General features: G+C 37.1%; 1 protein-coding gene across 8 annotated transcripts in view; it reads right to left on the reverse strand.

The window, feature by feature from the left end:
• ITGB8 (integrin subunit beta 8) overlaps window positions 1-24,164 on the reverse strand; it is a 75,236-nt gene that overhangs the window by 40,697 nt on the left and 10,375 nt on the right. For all 8 annotated transcript variants that reach the window (XR_012157535.1, XM_073333767.2, XM_073333765.2 and 5 more), the window contains exons 2-5: window positions 15,063-15,148; window positions 10,027-10,201; window positions 2,118-2,364; window positions 431-596 (exon numbers count right to left, since the gene is read on the reverse strand). Coding sequence is in view for 7 of the 8 variants with exons in the window: in XM_073333767.2 (XP_073189868.1) it covers window positions 431-596; window positions 2,118-2,364; window positions 10,027-10,201; window positions 15,063-15,148 (674 nt within the window). In the remaining variant the exon portion in view is untranslated. The remainder of the gene's footprint in view (window positions 1-430; window positions 597-2,117; window positions 2,365-10,026; window positions 10,202-15,062; window positions 15,149-24,164) is intronic.

Consider the following 24,164-nt stretch of genomic DNA (forward strand, 5'->3'; position numbering starts at 1 on the left):
ATAAATTTCAATTGGTATTCTATTGTTTAACAATGCAATTAAAACGGCAATTAATCGTGATTAATTTTTTTTAATCATGATTAATTTTTTGAGTTAATGATGTGAGTTAACTGCGATTAATCAACAGTCCTAATTTTTAAATAACCTTTTTTCCCATACAAGAGCCACATCAATTATCAGCACTGAAAGGGATTCCCCTACTCAGTCCTCCTCCAGTAAAAGGACAATGAACTTCAAGGGGAGCCTTGATGATGGCTTGGAGATTGGAATGGTGCTGGGGGGAAATGTCATGCCACTGTCAGGCATAAAGATGATAAGGAGCATGATTGCTATATTATAAAGGGCTCAGTATCATTGAGAACAGAAACAATGATAAATACACATCTGTTGCTGAACTGTCATTCAGTTGTTTGTTCAGAAATCTCCTTACCTGGCACACAGCTGCCTGAAGCATAGCATCAAACCCCCCTTCAGGTGTATCAATATTCCCAGAGATCTTTTGTTTATTCACAGCATTTTTGAACTCTGCTATGTTGTCAGTCAGGGAGAGCACATGAATGTAGCCATGAGGTGGCATACAATCTAAATTATAATCACTGTAAGAGAAAACAAAGCAAGCCCAACATATTATATTATTATTTAAAAATAATTTTTATAACTGCAGTACTAAGTGGGTTTTTCGAACATGTGAACATAGCCATTTTGAAAAATATATATTTTGTTTTTTTTATAAAAGAATCTTTATTAGACTCACTGGAACTATAAATATTTCTAGTTTATGTTGAACAAAAAATAGTTTATGTTCTTTTTTCTTCTATTTATGTGAAAAGTGTACCCAATCCTAATTGCTTTCATGTAATCATAACAAAAAATAAGCAATGCTGAAGTATAGAATTTAATGTACAGCAAAACATGGCAAGAGACAGTATAACCTCAAACAGCACATTATCCCTTTGGAATCCCTAAGAAAGGGAACAATTAGACTTTAAATTCAAAGTTTCTGTGTCCTGATAAAAAACTACTACATACTAAGGACCAGATCCTGTAACAATTTCACATGACTATGAGCTACAGAATCAAAACCTAAAAACTATCAACTCTAAAGGGCATAAACATGCATATACCTCACATTGAGATTAATAACAGTTGTCTAGCCACATGGATGGAAGAGTAAGTTCTCAAATTCCCAGAGGTTAAACAATTTTTACCACTTTATGTTAAGGAAGCTTTGAGGAAGAGATAGCTGGGCTGATTCCAGAACCCATAGATTAGGCCCTTTTTCTGCAACATAGTTAAGCACTGACTTCAGTGGGACTGAGGCACATACATAAGTGCTTAAATAATTCAGAAACACAGTTCCTTATCCAAAGCCCATGAAATAACTGAAAAGATGCCCACTGATTAAATGGACTCAGGCCCTTACAACAGAGCTAATATGTAGCAACGAGTATATATGATGTAAAAAAGATTAATATTAATTATTCATAAACAACCTGATTTACCTATAAGGGAATTTGGATTTGTTGTGTGGAGTCTTGTTCTGTAGAGGTTACGGAAAGTGATCCCTCACCTTACATGCATGTTGAATACAAGGAATAATGTCTGTGACATGCAAAAATAATTGGTCCAAACCTGTACTTCTCACTTGGGGAAAATGGGGGTCTGGCCAAGTAAGAATGGCAGAAGCAAACCCAAAAGGTTCTTATTTTGTTTGTTAAATAGAAAGGGAGAAATATCTATTACAGGGATGAAAGCGAAAATTTCAAGGGAAGCATTTTAACACCCAAGTTTTGAAAGTACTGTACCTAGGAAATAAACATGTAAAATAATCAATCACAACATCTGACTGTTTTAAACACAAAAGCATATGTAAAATGTACAAAACGTATGTCTTAAGCGGTTCTGAAATTTTAAAAATAACCACCGAATACTGCGTGAAAGAAGCCTTTTTTTCTTAGAAACCGAACATTGCTGGGAAACCAAGCTGATATCAAAGAGAAAGACTCATTGTGAAGTTTTAAAAAAATTATAATGTAGCATAACATGTTTAATTAACTTATTATTTATACATTTTTTGTCACTTGGCATTTCCCAAATAAACACACATCATTACATACCGGCACTGATTATGGATTCTTTCTGGGTGAATGCTAATATAGGGTGATGCAGTCTTGTCCACATATGATCCAAAGCCAAGTCGAAAATCAACGGAAATATTTGCCATCTTTTTAGATAAATCAAATCCAACAGAATTTAATTTTTCTATGTTGTCGTGCATAGAAGCTGAGACATCAACTAAATAATAAAGGTCCACTGGATACTTCTCTAGAGGATGGACTTTTAACATAAAGCTTGCTTTACCTCCTGGTTAAAAGGAAACAAACAAGTTTATTACATATTTTCAAATGTACCCTTTTAATAATACTGCAAATTTACCTTTAATGTTGCAGGCACTATAAACACTTGCAGGCAAACAGAAAAAATAAATTAAAAATTAAACGAGGGTTTTAAATGTACATTAAAAATAAATTTTAAAGGGTGTGTTTATAAAACTTATTTAGCTGGTCTCCTTTGTGGGTTATTGTTAAAAATGGGCCTTTTCCTATTATCTTTTAAATTCTTCATTACACAATCCATTTGGCATTATACCAGACAGGAACCATGACTCAAAAACTGAAAGAATTTCTATCACTTCAAGGTTGATAGTTTCTAAGGGCATGTCTACACTTACCTCCAGAGCAATCGATCCAGCAGGGGTCGATTTATCACATCTAGTGAAGATAAATCGACCGCCGAGTGCTCTCCCGTCAACTCCTGTACTCCACCAGAGTGAGAAGTGTAGGTGCAGTCGATGGGGGAGCGTCAGCAGTCGACTACCTCAGTGAAGACACCGCAGTAAGTAAATCTAAGTACGTCGACTTCAGCTACGTTATTCACGTAGCTGAAGTTGCATAACTTAGATCAACCCCCCCCACAGTGTAGACAAGGCCTCACTGTACCATTTTACTTTGCTAACAAATGGGTCTGTTATCCCCATGATGGGTGTGTCTAACTCTAGAAGTATTATATACACACATACCCCAGAGAGAACAGGACCTGAAATGCCTAGTTATGTACGGCTTCAAGTTTTCCATTACATTGTTGCTAAAGAAGTCAGTGAGAAATCTTTCCAGGATTAAAGAAAAACTAAATGTGAGTTTAAGAAGAAAAATCCCTATGCTGACCTCAGACAAAACCAAACAAAGGTAACATTTTATCTCAGGATGTCAAATGTCGTCTGTCCCCCAGAGCCACATTACAATCTCTTATGTAACAAAAATCACTAACCTTTAAAAAGAACAGCCTATTGCATTATTTGTTGTTTTTGCAATACCAGCAAAAAACAGCAACATGAATACACAACTGGGTAGCATTTAATTTCAGCATTGTGAGGGTTTGAATTATTTGTTATTTCACAGCACTCAAAAATATGCTAGACACTTTGCACAACAAATAAGATTGTGGAAGATCCTTATGGAGAGATCATGCCATCTAGTATGATATGACACAATGAGGAAATAGCAAACCAATAGGGAAGGACAAGTGCAGGATAGGGGTTACAGAAGAAATTATTGTAGCTGCTCAACAAAAGCTAGTGTGCAACATGCTTGACCAGAAGGTATTTAAAAAAAAATCATAAAAAAAGTGGCTATGCATTTATTCCCGATATTAGTCTACAATGACACTACTCGACAAGATCCTCAGCTAGTGTTAACTGGTGAAGTTCCGTTGACTTTAATAGAGCTATTGCAATTTACACCAACTGAGGATCTGCCCCATTGAGTTAAAATGAAAACTATTTTAAAGGCAAATTACCTGATGATTGGGGGGGAGAGGTGAAGGGCAGGGAGGGGTATATATGAACATTTTCTGTCTGAAAATTTCAGCTTTTGTCCATGATCAGCTCTTGTATGAACAAAACAAAATTTCAGTATGCTGAAACTCCACCTATATGCATCCTACTTGCCAATGAAAACAATTTTTTTTTGTAAATGAACCTCACAGTCTTTAATTTGCAATGCAACTCCCACGATGTAAAATATTTTGTCATAAATAGAGCTTTTATTTTCTTCCACATAAATCCTGGCTTTTCTGATTACGTAAGTGAATCCTAAAAGCCAGGATTAAAAACAAAACAAAAATCCTTCCCCCACACACACTTTTATTCTGCATAACATACCATACAAACGCCATACTGCGAGTCAAATTCCTTCCACAGTTATACCTATGCAACTCCACTGGGTATAACTAAGGGCAGAATGTGGCCAATCTATTCAATTCTGAGTCTTAGCACCGTGGGCAATTTCAGTCTTATGCCACTCTTGAGCAAGAACTGGCAACTGCTCTTACTCTGTGAAACGTTGCGACGTGGACAGATGTTCATTTAGGACTAGGAGGAGATCTCTAAACTCATTTTCACTTATCGGAAGCAGATTACTTAACCAGCTTTTCAGAAGGTTGTGTTGCATATTAGTCCAAAACATTTCAGAGCCCTCCTAAAAGAATTTAATACAGCTGCTAGATAGGCCCAGATTCTGAGACCCCTACTCAGCCTGAATTCCACCTTACTCTACAAGTAGTCCTACTGCAGTCAATGGGATTTTTAGAGAAGTAAAGTATGATTCAGTGTGAATAAGGGCATCAGAATGTGACCCACCATTTCAATAATTTGAGGGGTGGAATAGGTGGACGGCTAACATTCACTTGTGTTTCACTCCTGCAGTAAGACGTGAAGATGACTCAGACCTTAATTCCCTTAGTGCTTTTCTACAGAAGACCCATCTTCCTCGTTAAATGTCCAATTGTCTTTGTGACAGTGGCTATAATTTGTATAGAAGATTTACAGTAGTATACTTTTGATATTATAAAGATAAAAAAATTTCCTCCCCTCACTTCACCTTGTGTAGGCTACAGTGAGTTGAAGGACACATGATCACACATATTTGAGTTGATCAGACAACGACTTTCCATTCGTTCGAGGACAAGTTTAGGTGTACAGATGTACCTGGGAAGTTATTCCTTATATCAACTTTAGGCGTCTTTGCAAGCATATAGTAAATGTGAACAAAAACCAAACAAAAATATAGTGCTGTCAAGCAATTAAAAAAAATCAATCACGCTTAATAGCGCAATTAAAAAACATTAATCGCAATTAATTGCGCTGTTAAACAATAATAGAACAAAATTTATTTAAATATTTTTGGATGTTTTCTACATTTTCAAATATATTGATTTCAATTAAACACGGAATACAAAGTGTACAGTGCTCGCTTTATATTTATTTTTGATTATAAATATTTGCACTGTAAAAAACAAAAGAAAATATTTTTCAATTCACCCAATACAAGTGCTGTAGTGCAATCTCTTTATTATGAAAGTTGAACTTACAAATGTAGAATTATGTACAAAAAAACCCTGTATTCAAAAATAAAACAATGTATAACTTTAGAGCCTACAAGTCCACTCAGTCCTACTTCAGCCAATTGCTCAGGCAAACAAGTTCGGTTACAATTGGTAGGAGACAATGCTGCCCACTTCTTGTTTACAGTGTCACCTGAAAGTGAGAAAAGGCGTTTGCATGGCACTGTTGTAGCTTGCGTCGCAAGATATTTATGTGCCAGATGTGCTAAAGATTCATATGTTCCTTCATGCTTCAACCACCATTCCAGAGGACATGCATCCATGCTGATGGCGGGTTCGGCTCGAAAAGGATCCAAAGTGGAACACACCGACATGTTCATTTTCATCATCTGAGTCAGATCCCACCAGCAGAAGACTGATTTTCCTTTTTGGTGGTTCGGGTTCTGTAGTTTCCACATCTGAGTGTTGCTCTTTTAAGACTTCTGAAAGTATGCTCCACCCCTTGTCCCTTTCAGATTTTGGAAGGCACTTCAGATTCTTAAAACTTGGGTCGAGTGCTGTAGCTATTTTTAGAAATCTCACATTGGTACCTTCTTTGCATTTTGTCAAATCTGCTGTGAAAGTGTTTTTAAAGCAAACGTGCTGGGTCATCATCCGAGACTGCTAGAACATGAAATATACGGCAGAATGCGGGTAAAACAAAACAGGAGACATACAATTCTCCCCCAAGGAGTTCAGTCACAAATCTATTTAAAGTATTATGGTTTTAATGATCATCATCAGCATGGAAGCATATCCTCTGAAATGGTGGCCAAAGCATGAAGGGGCATGCCTGTTCTCACTTTCAGGGACATTGTAAATAAGAAGCAGGCAGCAGTATCTCCTGTAAATGTAAACAAACTTGTTTGTCTTATCAATTGGCTGAACAAGAAGTAGGACTGAGTGGACTTGTAGGCTCTAAAGTTTTACACTGTTTATTTTTTGTTACATAACTGCACTAAAAAAAATCTGCATTTGTAAGTTACGCTTTCATGATAAAGAGATTGCACTACAGCACTTGTATGAGGCAAACTGAAAAATATTATTTCTTTTGTTTATCATTTTTACAGTGGAAATATTGGTAATCAAAAATAATAATATAAAGTGAGCACTGTGCACTTTTGTATTCTGTGCTGTAATAGAAATCAATATACTTGAAAATGTAGAAAAACATCAAAATATTTCATAAATTTCATTTGGTATTCTATTGTATAACAGTGCAATTAATTTTTTTAACCATGATTAATTTTTTTAAGTTAATCACATGAGTTCACTGCGATTAAATCGATAGCCCTACAAAAAAACAAAACCAAACAAATCTACAATCTAGGAATTTTAGCTCACAAATTTATTGTATGGGTTCACAAGCAATATAGATTGTGTATCCTCAAAGGAAGATTATTTTTATAGGAGAATCTAAACTTAGAAGATAAAGGAAGAACACAAAATAGAAAAGACCAGAAAAAAAGAAGTAGCAATTTTAAGGTTAAAGTGCCAAATTCTGCAGTCTCTGTTGAGAGTTTTCCTTAGTCAGGGACCACAGAATTTGGCCAACAGGAACTAGTAAACGAAGGGACATATTAGAACATCTAGTTTATCTCCTGCCAGGACAGGTGTTCCCTATGGTACACTGTCTACTGCTTTGTCCAATCTAGTTTTCCACCATTTCTCTCAAAAAAGTCTTTTTACAACCTCAGGGCCGCCATCTACATTACAAAAATAATCCTGTTTGAACATGACTGTGAAACATGGCTGCGGCCCAAATGCATTACAGAAATGTTTCTTCTTGCCTGTGTGAAATACTCCCCACCCATTTAGATTATAAACCTGTTAAGGAACAGTGTTTAAACTCAGGTAACACCCTAGGTTAAAATTCCGCAGTATAAATATAAGAATTATGGTTTGGTCTATTCAGGAAAGAAGAAATATTATTATAACAAAGTTGAGTCCCAGCCATATTTCACAGCTGTGCTTAAAACAAGTTTGTTTTAGGTTCTAACAGATATCACCCTAAGTCTCTTCCATATATTCAGCCTAAATCTTCTCTTTCTTCATTTCACTACTCCAAGTTACACCCTCATGTTACAGTACCAGAAATTATGAGTTCAGCAAAAGTAACAGGCATATAACAGGTCATTCAGATTCTTGTATGAAAACGGGAAAAATAAAATAGGTTTATTGATACATCTGCTAAGGGCAGCACAATTTACATCGGACGCTCTTCTCTTTGTTCTGACAGATCCATGTGTGAGAATATAGCCGTGGGAGATGATTTCATATCACTGCTTCTCCCAGATATGGTCAGTGTTTAACCTGGAGCTATGACAATGAGTTTCTATTATGCACTTTTTAAAATCTACTGTTACGCTGGGTTTCATTCTAGTTGTCCAATTCAGTAAAGACTTCCTCCCATTTCTTCACCAGATAAAAGAGATGTATATGTTATAAGCATTGTATCTAAAAAGATGTCTAAAGTTGCACAGTTTATCCATTATATTTATAAGGAATAGTATCTCACAGTTTATAACATTTATTCTCTATTTTTCATCTCTGATCCATGACCCTTGCACTGACCGCCAACATGATCCAACAATACCATTTATTTGGGAAGAACGAACTACAATATTTTGCAGTTAAAGTTGCGTTAATTTGGAAATATATGGCTTTTCTGAGAGAATAAAGGCAAATTTTATAATTCTGACAGACCATAAACCGAGAGGCAAGCTTCAGTAAGAGAGCGGTGTACCACTTCATTGGGATGCACAGCAGAGGTAGATAGTATTATCAATTTTCATTCAATTGTGGTCTGAAACAGCTAAGTAAAATGCAAATTACTGTATTTTACAGTCACTTGGATTACTTATTAAATATAATACATATGAAAAAGTCTGCTCATATAAGTGCACGTAATCCATTTAATGATTTTTGAACCTGAAGTGCATAATAAAGCTGACATATACATAATGGCTTGGAATTTTCAAAGGGAGCAAAAAGAAATAGGTTCTAATTCCCACTGAAAGTCAATAGGACTTGGAAGCCTAAGTCCCTTAGGCCCCTTTGAAAGTCTCAGGTGATGTCCCAAGCTTCACAACAAACATCACACACTTTAGCAAAGTGCTACTTTTGAATATGCACACGTGCCAGTGAGGTGAGGAAACAGGTCACCTGTGTGAGCTGTATATGAAAAGTGTGTAGGAAAAGGAGCAGCTCCCTTTCCTCTAAGGCATCAACATCCCTTTGACACTATTGTTTTGCAGGTGGGGGCTGAGGCATTGCTACCAGGAAAGAATGTAGCAGGAGTTGCAGCTCTTGCTCTAAAGAGCATGCACCACTTTGAAACTCATGGCCTTTCCAACTGATGACTTCACTGGAAATTAATGCTATTCAGACCAGTATTAATCTCCAATACATGATGTCTATCCCCTTGTGACAACGGGGTAGAGTGGATGGCTGTTGGCCAGGGATGAATTGAAACATGGCCACTGAGCCAGCCAGGAGCTTGAGGCTGAAGGAATAGGAAGATGGCTGGGGAGCAGTCTAGAGGGGCAGGCATTCCAAGCTATGCTCCAGGATCCACAAGTTTGGGGTCATCCATACAGAGCCTTCTTGAGTGTTCATGATTAGAAGACCTACAACCACTGCTCCCATCCATGAAGCTACTAGATTCTCCCCGCTCCTTCTGGATGAGGCAATTTCTGGGGTGCCTTGTGGCTTCTAAGCCAGATATATTTTGTATTATCTATTCCCTTTCTGGGTAGTTTTCATCAAATGGGATGACATGGTCATATGATATGGCATGGTTTAGATTATAGGTGAGAAAATAACTACATTACAACAATACTACTGACATTTTAAATTGCATGAGAGTCAGAAAATTCTATGCGGGTTTTTACAACAACCCTACAGTCTTCTATTCTGTTATAACACAATATACTCCAGCATTCTCACTCTAGCACTTATGTGCATTAAATTTACACTACAGAAAAAAGCAAAAAAAATCTGATTTCAAGACGAGTGTATCCAAAAAACATCCTAAATGTCTTTTTTGTGTTTGGATGCATGAACTAGTAAGTCACTTCGTAACAATTTGGTTAGACAGTCAACATTATGGACCAAAGAATGTTTTGGTATTTAGTTTAATGAGGTGGGTTTCATTCTTCCAATTCTGGGATAATTCAACAGAACTATAACCTGTCTTTTGTGAGTCTCTGGAACTTAACCTGCATATTTCCAAGTGCAAAACTCCATTCTTGACGTTAACTTGGTGGATCAGGATGGAAACAGCTAACAAATAAAAACGAGACAAAACACCGCAAAATGTTTTCACCTTCACCTCCATGTCCCTGTTTGTGAAACTCAATAGCAGCCTGATCCTGAGTTAATGGGCATAGATGCCAAGAGATATAATTTTTAGCTATATCAACAGGAACATTGGAGTTATAATTCTACAAATAGTTTTATAGATGAAAGATGGTTAGTTTCATTCTTCTAAACAATAAATTACAGCCATTGCCTCACAAACTGGATTGAAGCATCCCTGTATTTAGTTTAGATTTAATACAGTAGCAATGTTTTAGATAACCAAACCTGGACGCAGTTGGATTGAAACCTCTCCCGGTGTTACTTGTGTATTTTCTTTGTGGTCGCTGGGTATCGTTACACGAATGGTGGGATTTTCTATAAATTCTGATTGGCAGCCTTTTTTTATTAAATTAAAAATCATGTCACATCGTCCCTTCTGTGTTGCTCCTGACATGAAATCCTGGTTGAAAAGAGGCAAAAGGTACAAACCATTTTAAGTTAAAAAAATATAATCTTCAAAGGAAACCAAGTTACCAAATAACAAGTGTTTCAAACACTAGAACGTGCTACTATAATTGCAAAGACTGTTGTGCAAGGCCATGGAAGCCACATGTTATTAATAAGAACAATGACAAGCAAATACTTAAAATAGAAATTAAATCTAAACATATTTTTTCTTTAAAGGACAAAACTTTTTGAATAGAGAGATGATTTTGCACTATTAGAACAAGCTGCCTTTGGAAAAAGGATGGTATACACTGTCATTATGTCACTGTAAAATTGTTTGTTGTGCTATATTCACTAAAGCAGTTCCACCAAAGTAGTGTGATCCACACTTACTATTTTACTTCAAAATGCACTGCTCATTTCTCAGAAAAAGTCTACTGGAAATTTTGTTTAAGACAATATTTTCCAAATTAGGACCAATATCTATAGTTAAGTTACTCAACAAGTGGCCAGATTTTCAAGTTTCTGGAAACTCAGCAGCTCCCACTGGGACCAGTGGGAACTGCTATATTTCTGGAAGTCTTTTGTAGGGGGTATTTGAGTGTTTGGTGAGGAGGAAGCCTATTACATCTTCCTAGCAATTGCACAACTGTGGGTGAGCTGTACTGGGCTCAAAACCGGGGTGAAGTTCTATGATGCATGCTATACAGGATGACAGACTACATGATTTAATGGTCTCTTCTGGCCTTAAAATCTACAAGCTGCTGAGCCCATCTGTTCCCCCTACATAAGCCAGAAGAGACAGTTAGACCAGTATCCTCCTTGTTTTGTGGTTGCCTGTGTATGAGATAGGAAGTGTCTTAAATAGGGCTGTCCATTAATTGCAGTTAACTCATGCAATCAACTCAAAAAAATTAAATCGCGATTAATCACAGTTTTAATCACACTGTTAAACAATAGAATAACAATTAAAATGTATTAAATATTTTTGGATGTTTTTCTACATTTTCAAATATATTGATTTCAATTATAAATGTACAGTGTACAGTGCTCCCTTTATATTTTATTTTATTACAAATATCTGCACTGTAAAAATAATAAACAGAAATAGTATTTTTCAGTTCACCTCATACAAGTACTGTAGCTGATTTCTTCATCATTAAAGTGCAACTTACAAATGTATTTTTTTGTTACATAACTGCACTCAAAAACAAAACAGTGTAAAACTTTAGCGCCTACAAGTCCACTCAGTCCTACTTCTTATTTAGCCAATCACTAAGACAAACAAGTTTGTTTACATTTATGAAAGATAATACTGCGCACTTCTTATTTATGTCAACTGAAAGTGAGAAAGTGTGTTTGCACAGCACTTTTGTTTCCGACATTATAAGGTATTTATGTGCCAGATATGCTAAATATTCATATGCCCCCTCATACTTTGGCCACCATTCCACAGAATATGCTTGGTAAAAAAATAATTTGTACAATTTGTGACTCAACTCCTTGGGGAGAATTGTATGTCTCCTCGTCTGTTTTACCCACATTTTGCCATATAATTCATGTTATAGCAGTCTCGGACAATGACTTAGCACATGTTGTTCGTTTTAAGAACACTTTCACTGACAAAATGCCAAGAAGGTACCAATGTGAGATTTCTAAAGATAGCTACAGCACTCAACCCAAGGTTTAAGAATTTGAAGTGCCTTCCAAAATCTAAGAGGGATGAGGTGTGGAGAATACCTTCAGAAGTCTTAAAAGAGCAACACTCTGATGCAGAAACCACAGAACCTAAACCACCAAAAAAGAAAATCAACCTTCTGCTGGTGGCATCTAACTCAGATGATGAAAATGAACATGTATCAGTCAGCACTTCTTTGGATCGTTATTGAGCAGAACCCGTCATCAGCATGGATGCATGCCCTCTGGAATGGTGGTTGAAGCATGGCGGGACATACTAATCTTTAGCGAATCTGGCATGTAAATATCTTGCGATGCCGGCTACAACAGTGCCATACAAACACCTGTTCTCACTTTCAGGTGATATTGTAAACAAGAAGCAGGCAGCACTGTCTCCTATAAATGTAAAAAAACTTGTTTGTCTGAGCAATTGGCCAAAAAAGAAGTAAGACTGAGTGGACTTGCAAGCTCTAAAGTTTTACATTGTTTTGTTTTTGAATGCAGTTATATTTTGTACATAATTCTACATTTGTAGGTTCAACTTTCATGATAAAGAGATTGCACTACAGTACTTATGTTAGGTAAATTGAAAGATATTATTTTTTAACAGTGCAAATATTCATAATCAAAAATAAATATAAAGTGAGCACTGTACACTTTGTATTCTGTGTTGTAATTGAAATCAATATATTTGAAAATGTAAAAAACATCCAAAAGTTTTTAAATAAATGGTATTCTATTACTGTTCAATCATGCGCTTAATTGCATATTTACTTTTTTAAATTGCTTGACAGCCCTAGTTTTAAATTGACAAAATACTGGGAGATGTAGATGACAGTAAAAGGGGGCTTCTGCAATGGAGCTCTCCCTTGCTTATAGCTCCAAAACTTTTAGACAGAGGTGGGTTTGGGTATGTTTCCCCGCATTCCAGAGCCTTAGGGATGGCTTGCGTGTCAGACTAAGCAAACTATAGAATGAGATGATCTTTCATGGAACCTTACTTAATTAACTTCTGTGGCCACAGATTTTTTTAGTGGGTTACTTTCACAAAACAGGTTGTTTTCAAAGGATAAATTAAATGTATGAGAACTTCTTTAAAAAATATCAAACAGAAGTGGATCAATCAATTTTTCTTTTATTGACAGATGAACTCGGGCTTTGTTTGCTGAAATTCATAAAATACTCCCATAGTAGCTCACACAGTTAAAGAAATGCAGAAAACATAAAATGGGAAAGAAAAAGAAAGAGGGTGTGGTTGCAAAAAAATTCTCTTACACAAGGAGTTTTGAAAGATGGTCATAACAAGCACAGACAAAATTTAATAATTAGTTTTGATGACAGAAAGTCTTTCATTTAGTTATATGAGAGCTAGTTGAATAGCTTCAAATTTGTTTGTGTTTACGTGCAAATAATGTAGCAAATTATCATTTCTGGGGTATGTTAATTGTTATTCGTGAGTATGGATGCCACCAGTTATTTATGAAAGGGGTGGCAAATCCAGAAAGTTTAATGAATTTTAAACAGGAAAAATGATTCATCTAAAATATTCATAATGACAGTGTGTTATTCATTATTTGCTAGTCACTATCTGAATTCTCTTCAGCAAAATAATAAAACAAGACAATCATTCAACCAGGGAGTAGTAATGACAACAGGCAACTCAGATGACCAACCACACATGGCAATGAGAAATAGCACAAGGGTAAAAGACATTGGCCTGTTCTACATTTAAAATGTAGCTTGACATTGCTATGTTGGTCAGGGGTGTGAAAAATCCACTCTTGAGTGCTGTAGCTCTACTGACGTAAACCCTCCCCTCCCCCCCCCCAGTGTACATGCAGCTAGGTCAATAGAAGAATATTCCCATTGTTTATGGAGATGGTGTTCATACAGTGATGGGTTATGGCGGCAAAGCTACAGCACTGTAGCTATTCCAGTATAGTCCCTAAAGAGTACACATGCCCATAGTGAAAGAGAAAGGGTGACGTTTGTTCACAAATTACTGGATGAACACTTGGGGGGTAACAAATACACATGTAGAAGTTGCAGTCAGTGCATACACAGAAAGAGAAAAATAGTACCATCAGTTCTAATTAACAACTTTAAAACAATCAAATTAGCAATTTTTGTAGTATATTGAAGAAATATAAAAATACACACTTTAAAAATTGCATATACAAAATGGAAAGTTTAAAAGTGATTTTGTAACAAAACAATATGGAAAAATACGCAAAGATTAAATGTAATAATGTAGTATTTTAACTGACCCACCATTGAGCCTCTAAAATTATGCTGGCATGAAGTGGAGAGAGAGAAACCCATTGGCTGCAATATGAGCATCAAAATACATGACCCCTTTTGAAGACAGCAGATGACATCTTACACTATTACTAATTGCCTAAAGGTGCCCTTAAAAGTTTTTGTGAACTTTTAATTGCCAGTAAACAATCTTGCAAATAAAATAAAATAAAAACCTACAAGTCACCCTTAACACCCTTCGGAGACATGAAAACTCATAACTGGGTATATACAAATTGTAATTAAGTGGTCATTTGTCAAAAACAGAAACCTCGCTGTTTTCAATACAGTACTGATTTCAGAATAATTCAATTTATCACGAAAGCATTATAATTCCTGGTAACTCACAAAACTGAAGGTTTACTGTGTCAAAAATAGCAAAGCATCAGTTCTTCCATATGTGACAAAGAAAATTATGTATGATGAAATCAAATTGACTCCAAGAAATTCAAAATCAAAACATTACTAGAAAAGTAATTTGCTGAAATGTAATAAGCACAAATATGAAAATGATTTGCTTCTGATATATAATGAGAGTGTTTAATACAAATTATTGATAAATAATTTCGTGTTGTTGAGGCCAAAAACTTTTGAACTCCCCAAAGTTACTTTTAGTCTGCCAATGCTGTCTATAAAGTAGATGGAAAACATAAAAAGGTTCACACTTTATTTAAAAATTACTGTAATTTTCCAAATAAAAAAAGTAACATTTTCTCTTTTGGCAACAAAATATATTTCACATGATTTCTCAGGTGTTGTCTCCAAGAGTAAGTCTAAATAGATTTTCCCCTGTGATTTCTCAATATCTTTCTTTTTCATATTTTGGAGTTCCTTCATCTGCGTGTGTTAGAAGCATCTAAAATAAATAAATACAACAATAAAACAAAGAAATAGCTCACCTCCTGAGAACACCATCCACACTCTGGGCCCAGGGCAAGGCACACTGTGCACGTTAGTGCATTTGAAGTAGCACATCTGTTTTCCGCTGTAATGAAATATAAAAACAAACATTAGTGATTCATGATGGTATGTGGGAACTCTGTAAAATGCCTAACTTTAAACTCTGATTAAATAAACTGCTATTTAGCAGATTAAGACTGATGACAAAGTTTTTGAATAAGAGAAGGAAAGGACAGAAGACAGGTAAACAGAGAGCACCTATGCAAATCTTAATGACTACATTCAGATAATTGAAATATTCTTCCCACCCATCATTACACTGCTTAGCATATTGCTTCGTCCCTGTGTTTTTGGAGGGCATGGTGTCAACTCTCACTATTCTCAAACCTTTCATACAAAAGACTGGCAGTTTGCCTCTGAAACGAGATCTATTCTTCTAGAGTTAATCAGCCCTCTCTGAGCATCAACATGAAACAGACTCTTTCAGCATATTCAGTGTAAGGCTATGTGTACACTGTACTTTCATCGTTAAAACTTTTGTTGCTCAGGGGTGTGAAAAAAAGTTTTAACGACAAAAAGTGCCGGTGTGGTCAGCGCTTCTTTGGTGGGAAACACTCTCCTGCTGACAAAGCTACCGCTGCTCATTAGGGGTGGTTTTATTTTGTCATCAGGAGAGCTCTCTCCTGGCAAAAGAGAAAGGCTACACTGCATACCTTACAACGGCGCATCTGTGCTGCTACAGCCGCGCCATTGTAAGGTATGCAGTGTAGACATAGCCTAAGTGATTCTCCATCGGAGTGTATGTCTGTGGTAGCAGAGACTCTTCCTGAGAGGGAAGTATATTTAAATTGGAGTGCAGCAGACACAGTGATCAACATCAAAATACATGACCCCTTTTGAAGACAGCAGATGACATCTTACACTATTACTAATTGCCTAAAGGTGCCCTTAAAAGTTTTTGTGAACTTTTAATTGCCAGTAAACAATCTTGCAAATAAAATAAAATAAAAACCTACAAGTCACCCTTAACACCCTACGGAGACATGAAAACTCATAACTGGGTATATACAAATTGTAATTAAGTGGTCATTTGTCAAAAACAGAAACCTCGCTGTTTTCAATACAGTACTGATTTCAGAATAATTCAATTTATCACGAAAGCATTATAATTCCTGGTAACTCACAAAACTGAAGGTTTACTGTGTCAAAAATAGCAAAGCATCAGTTCTTCCATATGTGACAAAGAAAATTATGTATGATGAAATCAAATTGACTCCAAGAAATTCAAAATCAAAACATTACTAGAAAAGTAACTTGCTGAAATGTAAAAAGCACAAATATGAAAATGATTTGCTTCTGATATATAATGAGAGTGTTTAATACAAATTATTGATAAATAATGCTGGAAATGTCACAATCAAATTGTGCTGCTGGAAAATGTCACAATCAATTTGCACAGAAGCCGGCAGCGACTGTAAGGCTAAAATTTTGGAAGATAATATTTTAGTTTCATATGGTCCAAATGTTAAAGCTGTAATTTATACTGGGAACAAAGTCAGTAAGTGCAAATGTAATAAATTACAGCACATGGGATCCACCAGTACACTGAATATTATAATACACAATCTTGCATCCATTATAACATGCACATGCTGCTTTAAGAGACACTTGTTTTTCATTCAAGATTTTGACATTGAATAAACCAGAGGTTCTCTAACTTTTCCATAGCATTGACCACACCTTAATAAAGATCTCAAAGATCACCTCCTTCCCATTCATCATCATGCAGGCCACTTCCCCTCCCAGAACAAAATCCTTATGACAGTTAAAACAACAGCTCACACTAAAAATAATATTGAGAAAGTATTTAATATTTTAGCTTCTTTTAATGTGATTTTAGCAGCTGGATTCAAGGAGAACCAGCATTACACAATCAGCCAGCTCTCCGCAGGCAACCAGCAAGAGCTCCTGGCATAACTGATGCTCACTTGATGATAGCTTGGGAACTACTGGTATAAACAAAATAGATCAATGTTAATAGAATAGGACCTTAAGGTGTTATCCTGCTCACATTTTTAAGTTAGTGACAAAACTCACAATGACTTAAATAGAAGTTTGATCTGCCTTCTATTTTATACGAGCTATATACAAAATGTTTTATTATAAAATATAATAATAATAATAATGCAGAGAGAGAAATTAACACATATACAAAAGGGAGAAAATATGTGTTATCAGATGACAGAGTGTTGATAAACTGAAGAGATACAGGAACACAATTTTAGATGGCAAGAGATGCAGAGGAGAAGGTTCTTGCAGCAGAAGAGAAACTGCTTGAACGGACAAAGAGGATGTCAGTGCTAGGTAAGTGGAGGGAGCATCAAGGAAAGTAAAAAGAGCAAAAACTGGTCTATGAGGTGTACTTTAAAAAAAGAAACATGGTAAACTTGGACTAGACCTGAAATGAGTGCAAGGCAGGGCAGTGTTGTTCTTTGTTACCATCCAACTTCTTTTCATTTGTGAGAAGATGGGCAGCAGTATTCTCCATGTGCTGAAATCTAGAGAGCTGGAACTTGGATGCCACAGAGAAGGTGGCACTACAAATTGAAAGGATGGGAGAAGACAGCACAGATGAGGATTTCAGTCAAGGCAGTGCACTGGCAGGGTTGTGAAGCTGACGATAGACAGATCTGCAGGAATAAGAGGGCCCAGGACAATGCCAAGGTGTTGGAGGAGGAAATAGTGGGGAGTTGCATTTAGGATTTTCTTGCTCAAGAGAATCCCTTCTCTCTTCAATTCAACATCTATAGAAGCAGGGATGAAGCCAGAAGTTTATTTGGTCATGAAAGACAGAGAGAGGAACAGAGAGAAGTCATTAAAGGTGCCAAAGGGTATAGAACGGCTGATCATCATCATAAGTGTGGCAACAAAAACAAAAGGTAGGGAGAAGCTGGACAGAAAAGAGGCTAAGACCTAAAACTTGATGTGATCCACTGAGATGCAGCCACTTCTAGCAGAAGAGTTGTTTGACAGGTAAGAGCAGAAAGTTTACAGGAGGAAACCAGCAGGAGAAAGTGATCCACAATACTGAAGGCTGCACTGAGGCCAAGAAGAACCAGGAGGGAGAAAGTGCCTTCAGCAGAAATAAGGAAAAGGTTGTTAGTTACATGGAGAAGATCAATTCTACTATTGCCATTTCCCTTAAGAGCTTTTAATATGGTGTATTGGCAGGTATGACTAAATAGATATAAATGGGCCAAATAAATCCCTTGTAATCATTTTAATAAATGGAGTTAAACCAGAAATGAATTTGGTCCAGTGAATTTCTTATATTCATTTAAGAGAGTCCCCACTATAGATGTAGACTCCAATATGCATAATATAGGTAATTTACTTGCAGAGTTCTTGAATGTATTTCTTAAAAACATTTCCCAGAATGAAATATTACTGCATGTGTAACTTTACCCTCACAAAAAGAAAAGGAGGACTTGTGGCACCTTAGAGACTAACCAATTTATTAGAGCATAAGCTTTCGTGAGCTACACTTTTCTTTACCCTCACACACTCACACCTGCCAAGAAGGATAATGAATGTCAATCATCAAAAGGATGAGTGGACAGCATCAGGAAGCTGAATAAGCACAAAACTTCTTCCAGGTTTTTTTTATTAATGGTATTGTTGGTTATGAATATAGCTAGCGTCTATTTGGTTAGAAACAGCCAGGAGTGAAAACAGCAAGAAAAAGAGGAGAAGGCCCTAAAACTCCAGTTGGGATTTTCCATGTGATAGTTAACACATGGAAGACTATTAACAAAGGAGATCTAGAGTACTGTCAGAGGGAGATCTTTTTGCTGATGACTCTTCAGTCTCAGAAGTTCTGTTTTCCGATCATGAAATTAATAACTGGCAATTGAAAGGCTTGTTATCACTGGCTTAAAAGATTAATTCATTTGGAATGAGGAGGAGGGAAAACTTGAAACTGATTTATTGATACCCAAAATAGACTCTGGCTAGATCATTAATGTTGTTCCTAAGTTTTTGTTTCAACATGATCTCTTATAACAGTTACATTTATGGACATGTTTTCATTCACAAAGTATTTATTATTTAGTTATAAGTCTATTCTAAAAGTTTAAAATGAAAAGCTTATACTAAATCAGTTTTTAAAAAAATCTTATTCCAAAAAATAAGAAACATTTTTATGAGCTGGCTCAGTAAAAAACGGAGAATTTTTCTGCCACTTCACCAACAACAGAATCCAGACAAGACTGACTTACTATACAGCCAAAGTTAAGAGCAAGTTTCTATTGGCTTAGTTAGAACTGATGTATGCCAAAAGGTATTTTAAACAAGAAGGGCCAAATTTTGGCTTGAGAACCATAGGCATATGCACATAATAAAAACTAAGTGTAGCAGGTTAAACTGCATATATCCAGCCACACATACAAAGAAGAATTCCCCACACAAATCATAATTATCACAGGTATTGAAGAAGTGAATGCACTGCTTTTTGGAAGGCACACTCTTAGGATGGCAAGCCAAAAACATTACCATCAACTTGTACCCTCTCAGATTGTTTAATAAAAGAGTACATGGAGTTGAAGGTGAGAATGGCAATTTATGATCATGTAGCATACATAACAGAATTTCACCCAGTCACTCCTGTAACAAGACCAGAAACTTTTTGGGAACTAGAGCATAGCTTTTAGAAAGACATCCGATCTTGTCTGAAAGACTTAAATACACCAACTCCTTATCTAGGCCTCTCTAGTTATTATGGTCCATAATAGCCATTATGTGGCAACACTTTGGAAGAAGGCCACAGGTTTTTCCTATGCCTGTAATGCAGTATATTAGAGTTGCCTTCACCCTTCTATCTTGTTTGATAGGCCAGACAGCTTATTCCCAATAAGTATGACAGCCAGCAACTGCCCCAGATAACAGACAGTTTGCACACTGAAAAAGTATTGCAAAAATGGCACGGACCAGGAGGGTTTCCATTTTGATTGTTTTCAGAGTAGCAGCCGTGTTAGTCTGTATCTGCAAAAAGAACAGGAGTACTTGTGGCACCTTAGAGACTAACACATTTATTTGAGCATAAGCTTTCGTGGGCTAAAACCCACTTCATCAGATGCATGCAGTGGAAAATACAGTAGGAGGATTATATATATACACATACACACATATACACAGAGAACATGAAACAATGGGTGTTATCATACACTTTATAACGAGAGTGATCAGTTAAGGTGAGCTATTACCAGCAGGAGAGAAAAAAAAAAACAACACCCCTTTTGTAGTGATAATCAAGATGGGCCATTTCCAGCAGTTGACAAGAATGTGTGAGGAACAGTATGTGTGTGTGTGGGGGAATAAACATGGGGAAATAGTTTTACTTTGTGTAATGGCACATCCACTCCCAGTCTTTATTCAAGCCTAATTTAATGGTGTCCAGTTTGCAAATTAATTCCAATTCAGCATTCTCTCGTTGAAGTCTGTTTTTGAAGTTTTTTTGTTGAAGTATTGCCACTTTTAGGTCTGTAATCGAGTGACCAGGGAGATTGAAGTGTTCTCCGACTGGTTTTTGAATGTTATAATTCTTGACGTCTGATTTGTGTCCATTTATTGTGTCTAACACTTCTTGCTCACTTTCCAAGGGGGAAAAAGGTTTGTTTTAATTGCCAATCCTGCAAACTCATCCTGGAATCTGAAAATTCAAATGAGTTCTTTCCTGCTTGCATACCACCATCAACAATATTGTACAGGGTAAATTAAGCTATCAGGATATGCTTACACTACACACTAAGTCCAAGCCCTGACTCAGGTTTGAGCCCAAGCTCCTCTTTTGTACACACACAAATCAATCTGACTTGGATCAGCAAGCATTCAGAACCTAGGACTCAGCGAGGGTAGTGGGTCATCGTCTGAGTCCCACTGTCCATTGGGTCCAAGCCCTGTTGTTCTGCAGTCTGGATGCAGCTCAAGTGGCAGACCCAAGTCAGAAGGTGGACACATCAGCACAGCTATGAGACCCAGGTCAAGCAATTGTAAACCCAGGTTTACAATACAGTGTGGCTGCTAAAGCGCGGGTTTGGAAACACTAAGTCCAAAAGGCATGGTCCCACAGACCCAGGTTTACAAAGCAGTGTAGATATACTAGCTATTTCCAGGGAGTTGCACCTATGTCTTTAAATTAATTTTTGCTATAACCAATTTCCCAGTAGGATAGCACAGGTGTAACAAAGGACAGAATTTCAGACTAAAGGAAGACCAATTTGAAAAAAAAAAATTCCTTATGAAAACCTGAGAATCTGCTATTTTTACAAGTAATCCCTCAGATTACTAGAAAAGAAACATTCGAGAAAAACATTTTTCCTCTATTTTTTCCACTGTACTTTGTGCAGTTGCCAGTAATTTGAGTTTAGCCTGTTTCACTATTTTATTGATGGTCACTTGCATCACTCTCACATGGTGCTCTGATGGGATCTCAGCTGCATGCTCTGCCACAGGATGTGAAAGAGGGTGCTTAACAGCAAGAGCATCAGCAAACCTGCAACTGAACTGAAGAGGTAGCAGGCAGATGCATGCACAAAGAAAATGGTAATGGGGAGGAGGGCAGGATTGAACAGGTTTGGTATTGCTGCTCTTGGCCCACCCAAGAGACTTTTGTCAACATGGTAAGGAAGTAAAATCCACTCCCATAACCATTAAGATCTATTTCCCCATTTAAAATTTCTAGACTTTAAAAAAAAAACTGGCTAATTTAAAAACTTCCTTATTTTAAGGAACACTGTCAACTTGAATGAAGTGTTCTGGTAGTTTCACTGAAAGAGAACAAACTACAAGAGTTAAACGCACTCATTTAGATAAATACTGTGGAAAGCATCGCTAGCGAGCAAGACTGGGAGCTGGATTTGGATTCTAGTCCTAACTCTATCATGGTCTTGCTGTGTGCTGTTGGTAGGTCAGTTAACCTCTCTATCTCTCATTTACTCCTAAATGGAAATAATAACCTTTACAAGTCACTCTGAGATCTCTGAATAAAAAGCACTACCTGCATGTGCATGGTATAGACTGACACGCAGTCAGGATTTTAAAAAACTAGGTACAGGAGATCCTAAGGCATGTGAGATCAATTTCTGAATACTGTAAACTTTATTTTTAAATAAGCAGAATTTCTAAGTCTCTATGGTCACAAAGAAAATCTTCAAAATGTTAAGTGATGCAGCATTATTTCCATGAAGCTTTGCTGCTCATAGGTTTGCAGGTCTCTGAGATGAGCATTATTAGCAAGTCTAGAAGATTTTAAAAAAAGAAATGTGGTAAATTTGGACTGGACCCTGACATATATGGCTCAGCTGTGCCTCTGTTGCTGCTATCCATCCTACCACGGCGACACTGCTATTTATACTCATGCTAGCGCAATGAGAGCTAGTGAGAGTATACCTAAGTGAGACGGGGAATCACACCCCTAGCTCATAGTATAGACGTAGCCAGAGATTAAGGAAACTGGTCACAAGTCATAACACTGTGGGCAACAGCAGTCACCTCAGTTTCATGCTGCATGGGAAATCTAGGAGCAGCAGCAGAGGCAGTCATAGGAATTATTAACTGGGAAGATCAACCAAGGAGACAGAAGTTAGGGGAAGAGTAACCAAGATCTCTTTCTATCCCCCTTCATAGCCAGAGGGTTTTGGGGTAGAGAGAGTGGCAGAGACCTCTGCCAACACAGCATCCAAGAGGCTGTGAGGGAAAGAGAGGAGACAGGTCGTTGGGGATGGAGGGACTGGAGCAAGTTTATCAGAAATATACTACCCTAAGGCAGACAAGGAGAGATGGAACCACCAAGTGGTGCTCAGAGAGAGCACCCTCCCCCTCTCTAGCAGCAGGGCGCTGACATGGATTCTGACCTTCATCAGGATGCTGCCTTGGGACCTTCTCTTGGCCTTCATATCTTCCCCTGTCCAACAGATTTAGTCCTACAGCTAGTAGGTGTCTGGAACATTTTTCAAGTCATCCTTGAAGTTGGTGAATATCCCCATCATTCACATCTAGCCCTTCTTCTCTCCCTGCATTTTCTTGTGGAGCTGTCTGCCTTTAGATAAGATGACTACAATTCCTTGATGCGATACATGCCTGTAAACACTGAGTCAAAGAATATTCTGTTTCTGAAGCCATCCTTATTCTGAATCTGTCTCTCACAGATACAAGTATACACAGTAATTTAAGATGATCATATCATTTGGAAAAAGAAAAGGAGTACTTGTGGCACCATAGAGACTAACCAATTTATTTGAGCATAAGCTTTCATGAGCTACAGCTCACTTCATCGGAGCTCACGAAAGCTTATGCTCAAATAAATCGGTTAGTCTCTACGGTGCCACAAGTACTCCTTTTCTTTTTGCGAATACAGACTAACACGGCTGAACACACTCTGAAACATATCATTTGGAAATACTCATCCCACACCCATTAGCTGCTGTGTCCTAAGTTTGATGGGTCACATTCTTGGATCTACTCAAGTTGCTTTGCAGCAAAGTGATGTTGTAAAATACCAAGAAAGCTGTCTTAACTGCATCTTTGAGGATTACCCTGGAGTAAAGGGGACCTCAGAATGCAGCTACAAGAAAACACCCTTGGTTCCTGCTCTAGGAGCATTCCTGGAAGGGACTGTGGATGTGGGTGTCTTTATGCCCTAATCTCCAGACGCTGGAATGGTCCTTTGCAGCTGTGCATGATTTAGAACAGACTGAATTCTACTCTGTGTTGCACTGGAAACCAGGAGCCAATATCTCAGCTACAACTAAGTTCCCTCTCTAGCCTAATATCTATGAGCAGCACTTCCATTAGTACCTCATCAACACTGAAATAACAGTAGGCCCTTTGCATTTAGTATATGCAATGATATGGGGAAAATACATATTTTAGAATCACACACATTTAAAAACCACTATTTATACAAAAAGTAAAATTAATAGCAAACAGGCTGGACCCCATCCTTCTGGGACTCTGTGTTCAGTGGCAATATTTAACCTTTTGAAGATATAATCTGTTTGTGAGGGTATTTTAATGTTTTGATTGACTTTTGGAATACAGAAAGA

The sequence above is a fragment of the Lepidochelys kempii genome, chromosome 2, assembly GCF_965140285.1.
Source record: "Lepidochelys kempii isolate rLepKem1 chromosome 2, rLepKem1.hap1, whole genome shotgun sequence".
Lineage (NCBI taxonomy): Eukaryota > Metazoa > Chordata > Testudines > Cheloniidae > Lepidochelys > Lepidochelys kempii.